The 6,063-nt window shown below is 44.8% G+C and overlaps 1 protein-coding gene across 1 annotated transcript; it reads left to right on the top strand.

The window, feature by feature from the left end:
• Positions 1-2,581: 2,581 nt before the first annotated feature.
• LOC308131967 (volume-regulated anion channel subunit LRRC8A) lies at positions 2,582-5,392 on the top strand (the record flags this gene model as incomplete). Its single annotated transcript, XM_080498892.1, has 2 exons — positions 2,582-4,693; positions 4,840-5,392. The coding sequence occupies 2 exons, from the start codon at positions 2,582-2,584 to the stop codon at positions 5,113-5,115; spliced, it is 2,388 nt and encodes a 795-aa protein (XP_080355018.1). The 3' UTR covers positions 5,116-5,392.
• Between the last annotated feature and the right edge of the window lie 671 nt (positions 5,393-6,063).

The following is a 6,063-nucleotide window of genomic DNA, read 5'->3' as shown; positions in this document are numbered from 1 at the left end:
CAAACATGCAAACTACATCGTGTCATTCATCTAATGTCATGTGATCCTCACGAAACATGCAAATCTATATATGATCAAGTGTTGTGGGTAAGGTTTAACTCTGAATATGCTCTGAACGTAACTTCACTTCGTCTCTTGCAGGTGTTCTGAATAAACCGCATGGCTCTGAGAGAGGCAATGCTTCGTGACGAGATGTGGCTGGTCCACCACAATCATCATCATCACCATCATCATCATCAGGCAAAGGAGCACAGATAACACCTCCAAACTGGCAAGTAGTGTCATGTCTCTACACGACTTGTTGCTGCGACATCGTCTTCCCTCACAACCCCGCTGCACTGGAACAGTAGTGTGACAGTTCCTCTGAAGTGAAGCCAGGGTAAATACACTCAATTTGGCAAGGATCAGACTAGACGTCTGGACTCTTGGCCTTTTACTGCTTCCTAACAAAGTACAGAGTGCCAACTCTTGATCCCTGCCTAGTGATGTGTGCGTGGAGGTGTGTGCTTTGAGGGTGCAAAAGGTGACGGCGGAGTATTCCAGAGAGACACCGACTGGAGACAGCGGTGTCTATAAGGTAAACAGGATCTCCTCCTGAAGGTCGAGGGAGGTGCTTCTCAAGGCCCCCACAGACAATACTCTGGGTATTATTAACGGAAATGGCTAAGAATAGAGAGCAGGGGAGCAAGGTGGCTCCTCTGGCGGCCGCCTTGTTTGGGTTAAATGAGCCAAAACGGAACATCATCTTTAGAAGAGTGACTTCTGGGTGTGGCTCACTTGCACAAGGCAGGAGGTTGATTTAGAGGGCTTCACGGGACTCTAATGTACACACGGCTGTTCATGCATGGAGTTGTTGGGTTTTTCAGGAGTGCTTTGTAAGTAAAGTTATTTCCATAGAATATTTTTATATCATATTATGTTAATCACTGCATATTTTAATGCTTTTTCAGGTTGAATAAGTGTTTGCCAGGTGTTTACGCTTTAGTCCTGAGGTCTGCACGTGTAGATTAAGGATGCATGCATCAAATAACTAAATAATTATTTTGTTATAGTTGAAATTCAATTTCAATGACAATATTGATCAATTTAAACCAACTAAAAGTTGATTGTTGGCACTATCATATAAATTCAACCGCATGTTATCGAATTTATGGATTTCTGATTTAAAGGGGAGGTCTGTAAGGTTTATTGTCCAGTAAGGCAACAAATGTGAGGCGGAAAAAGATATGAAAAACTGACTGACTACATAAAATTATTAATAGATATTTATATATATTCTTATTGCTTCTCAGAGAGCTTCTCATATTTAGATATAAAGATTAGCAATAAATTAAAAATGAAACATGTCCAGCTTTGCGTTAACAATTTGATTTACAATAAATACACAAATTTAAGTAGACGATATGGTCATCTACATAAATGTTGAGGCAGTATGGCTAAAATAAGGTGTGAATGCACAGTACGTGGTAACATAATCCAGTTTGAATACACTGTATGCACCTTATCACAATATTGATAAATTTGTGATAGATTTTTCTGATAGATTTTATCACATTTTTTCAGGAGAAATATGTATGGAGTGCTATTTGTTTTTGCAATCTGTATCCCTTTAGATGTACAACTAAATCTTTGACACTTTTAAAGCGAATGTCACTGCTCAAACCCCGGCCTTGCGTGCATGTATTTAAAAGGGGATGATGTCTCCTAGAAGCAAGTGTGCATGTCTCCAAATTATCCATCATCATCAAACTGGAGGCCTCATTAGAGATGATGGATCTGTTTAATCCCCCGGATCAGTACTGGTGTCATTACTGAGGCAGTTTGTTGTCCCACATGTGATGTTGCAGTCGTTATACAATGAGAATTTTAGAGCTTCTTTTTCGAGGTGGTATTTTAAAGGAAGCAAAAATTACTAAATGTGAAGTTCTCAGAAGAAGTGTGATAATCAGCTCCAGTAGAAAAAGATGTAATGTGTCTATATTTACTAGTTGAGCTGCTGATTAGAATCAGTTACATCAGCTTTTCTATGATTAAGCCAGCATGTGTTACTTCTCCTTAATTTGTCCGTTTGTTATGTAGCATATTTTTTCCCAGACAGCTACCTCTCTGTCAAGTTGGGGTTTTTTGTTTTTGTTTTTTTTCTTTTTGTTTTACAGTGACAGCTCCTTAATTCCTGACTTAAGTTGTGCCGTGTGTAAATTAAAACGGCAGACAAGTTGACTTTATAAATTCATCGACACCCATTTTGCCATTTGGCCGGACCATTTAAAATGCTACGTTTCAACATGACAGCCCATCAAAGGAAGATAAATTGAACCCGTTGAACAATTGTTCGATCAATAATGTGAAAGTCCACTCAGAAATGTCACACAGTCAATTCTTTGTCACAACCGCTGGTTCATTTTTCCCAGCACCCTTTAGATTAAGCATTTGAAGTGTCGTGATGGATGACCTTGTTAGAATCACAGTACAGAATAGTTTGCTTGGTATTGTGTTGTGATACTTTCAAAGGCTTTTTACCTCACTACATGTTATTATGATCATGCCATGAACTCTTTTTATCCACTTGTACAGGTAAACCATGATCCCCATCACTGAGTTGCGGTACTTTGTGGACACACAGCCAGCATACCGCATCCTAAAGCCATGGTGGGACGTCTTCACCGACTACATCTCCATTGTAATGCTCATGATTTCAGTGTTCGGCGGGACACTGCAAGTCACACAGGACAAGATGATCTGCCTGCCCTGCAAATGGGTGGTCAATGAGACCTGCAAAAAGAACTTCAGTTCCAATCTCTCTGCTTCCTTATTCCTGGAGCCCAAAGGGATCCAGTATGATCTGGACCGCCACCAGTACAACTACGTCGACGCTGTGTGTTACGAAAATAGACTGCACTGGTTCGCCAAGTATTTCCCTTACCTAGTATTACTCCACACCCTCATATTCCTAGCATGCAGCAACTTTTGGTTCAAGTTTCCTCGGACAAGCTCTAAACTTGAGCACTTTGTGTCCATCTTGCTGAAATGCTTTGATTCGCCATGGACAACCCGTGCACTTTCGGAGACCGTGGTCGAAGAAAGCGACCCCAAGCCAATGAAAATGAACGGCTCAATGGACCACAAGGAGTCTGTGATCAGCGAGGATGTGGAAGCGAGTGTTCCCATGCTCCAGCGCACAAAGACGCGCTTTGAGCAAGGCATCGTCGACAGAACAGAAACTGGAGTGTTGGACAAGAAGGAGGGCGAGCAGGCCAAAGCTCTGTTCGAGAAAGTCAAAAAGTTCCGCATACACGTGGAAGAGGGAGACATTGTGTACAGACTGTACATCCGTCAGACTATTATCAAGGTCATCAAGTTTATTTTGATAATCTGTTACACAGGGTATTATGTGCACGATATTCAATTCAGTGTTGACTGTTCTGTAAATATAGAGAGCCTCACCGGTTACAGCGTGTATCGCTGTGCTCACCCACTGGCTACCCTTTTTAAAATCCTAGCCTGTTTCTACATCAGCTTAGTGGTGGTGTACGGTTTGATCTGCATGTACACGCTCTGCTGGATGCTCCGGCGCTCTCTGAAGAAGTACTCCTTTGAGTCGATTCGGGAGGAGAGCAGTTACAGCGACATCCCGGACGTCAAGAACGACTTTGCATTCATGTTGCACATGATAGACCAGTATGACCCTTTGTACTCCAAGCGTTTCGCGGTGTTCCTCTCGGAGGTCAGCGAAAACAAGCTGAGGCAGCTCAACCTCAACAATGAGTGGACGCTTGACAAGCTGAGGCAGAGGATAACTAAGAACTCTCAGGAGAAGCTGGAGCTGCACCTTTTCATGCTAAGCGGGATTCCGGACACAGTGTTTGATCTGATGGAGCTGGAGGTCCTCAAATTGGAGTTAATCCCAGACGTTACCATTCCGCCGATTATCGCACAGCTGGTCAACTTGCGGGAGATGTGGCTTTATCACACGCCGGCCAAGATTGAAGCCCCAGCGCTGGCGTTTCTGCGTGAGAACCTCAAGTCTCTGCACATCAAGTTCACAGACATCAAAGAAATTCCCTTGTGGATCTACAGTTTGAAGAATCTCAGCGAGCTTCACCTGACGGGGAACCTCAGCGCTGAGAACAACCGTTACATCGTCATCGATGGGCTCCGAGAGCTCAAGAGGCTCAAAGTTCTTCGCCTTAAGAGCAATCTCACCAAGCTACCTCAAGTGGTCACCGATGTGGGCTTGCACCTCCAGAAGCTTTCCATCAACAATGAAGGCACCAAGCTGATGGTGCTCAACAGCCTGAAGAAAATGGTCAACCTGACGGAGCTTGAGCTCATCCGCTGTGACCTGGAGCGCATCCCACACTCGATCTTCAGCCTACACAACCTGCAGGAGATCGACCTGAAGGACAACAACCTGAAGACCATTGAGGAGATCATCAGCTTCCAGCACCTCCATCGGCTGGTCTGCCTTAAGCTCTGGTACAACCAGATCGCCTACATTCCCATTCAGATAGGCACCCTGACCAACCTGGAGAAGCTGTACCTGAACAGGAACAAAATTGAAAAGATCCCTGGCCAGCTTTTTTATTGCCGCAAACTGCGCTTCTTGGACTTGAGCCATAACAACCTAACTTATATACCGACGGACATCGGCTCCCTCCAGAATCTTCAGTACCTGGCAGTGACCGCCAACAGGGTGAGCACACAGTCACCGTCTTCAAACTTCTTTATCTTGGTTAATTGGACGTGCAATGTTATATTTATTTATTGTCTACTGCTCACAATAGTCATTACAAATAATGATATCTCTCTGTTTCCTCCTTCCATACCGTTAAAATCTAGATCGAGAGCCTGCCTAACGAGCTGTTTCAGTGCAAGAAGCTTCGCACTTTGAACTTGGGCAACAACTGCCTGCAATCTCTGCCGTCACGGTTCGGAGAGCTGACGGCGCTCACGCAACTGGAGCTGAGAGGAAACCGTCTCGAGTGTCTGCCCGTGGAGCTAGGAGAGTGCCGGCAGCTAAAGCGGACTGGGCTGGTGGTGGAGGAGGACCTGTTCAACACACTGCCTACCGAGGTGAAGGAACAGCTGTGGAAAGCCGACAAAGAACAAGCTTGAGTCGGCGCTTCGGATCCACCACAGAGACTGATCTGCTGGATCTGGGAGCTGGAGGGGAACGCCTTCATTGCCCCCACAGTTCTCCCGGAAGCAGGCAGGGCTCCCATAGCGGCAGTGTACTGCCAGTAAGGTTGGGTATTGAGAACCAGAATTCTGATTCTGGCACTTTCCGTTTGCTCCCCTTCGTCTGTTTGATTTTGTTTCTGGCAACTGCCGTCACGCCAACTTTCTCAGGCCTGTCCAGTCTCGCCCACAAACAATGCTTCTCGGCAATAATGTAGCAGTGCCATTGTGATCCGAATCATGCGTTTACATTTCACACTCCTCAGTTAATGTGGAGGAGTCAGAGTATGCAAAACTCTGGGCCAACGTTGCTAAAACAGATGTATTGTTCAGTGCTTAACACGGCATGCAAAGCAATAAGCCTGAAATTGAGAAAGCTTTTGTTTGGAAACTCGTCGCAGGAGTTGGTTGGGTCCATGGTTCAAAATTATAGAATTGTTCCGCCATCTCTTGAATTTGTTCAATACAATTCTCTGACGGAGGGAAGATATTTTTTTTGCAAAGTCTTGCATTCCCCTTGGTCACAAGCAACCATGCCGCAAGCCTGGATGCTCATTGTTGCGGCTTCAGCTCTTCCGGTTTTCCAGATCTCTACCGCTGCTGTTTTTATGTGTTTGGTTTGACTCTGATCCCAAGTTTGTTTTGAAGAGCAGAGCCAAGAGACTGTTCGCAGTGTCATATTCTGATTGGAGGCAGAAGATCATGAAGTTCTCCGCTACCCAGGAGATAATGTATGTTTGACCTCTCGCTTGAGAAAAAAGTAAATACACCACTGGTTGTTGCTGACTGAACCAGCGAGCCCGGCTCCTCCTAACAAAGCCTCTCCTCGGGATACCCAACCTTCACTGCTGGTATACTTTTGAGTGGGAGTAGAACGAAAACTAT

This window comes from Blennius ocellaris (assembly GCF_963422515.1).
Source record: "Blennius ocellaris genome assembly, chromosome: 7".
In the NCBI taxonomy this organism is placed as follows: Eukaryota; Metazoa; Chordata; class Actinopteri; order Blenniiformes; family Blenniidae; genus Blennius; species Blennius ocellaris.
The sequence above is the reverse complement of the archived record's forward strand: the minus strand, read 5'-3'. Positions and strand labels throughout refer to the sequence as shown.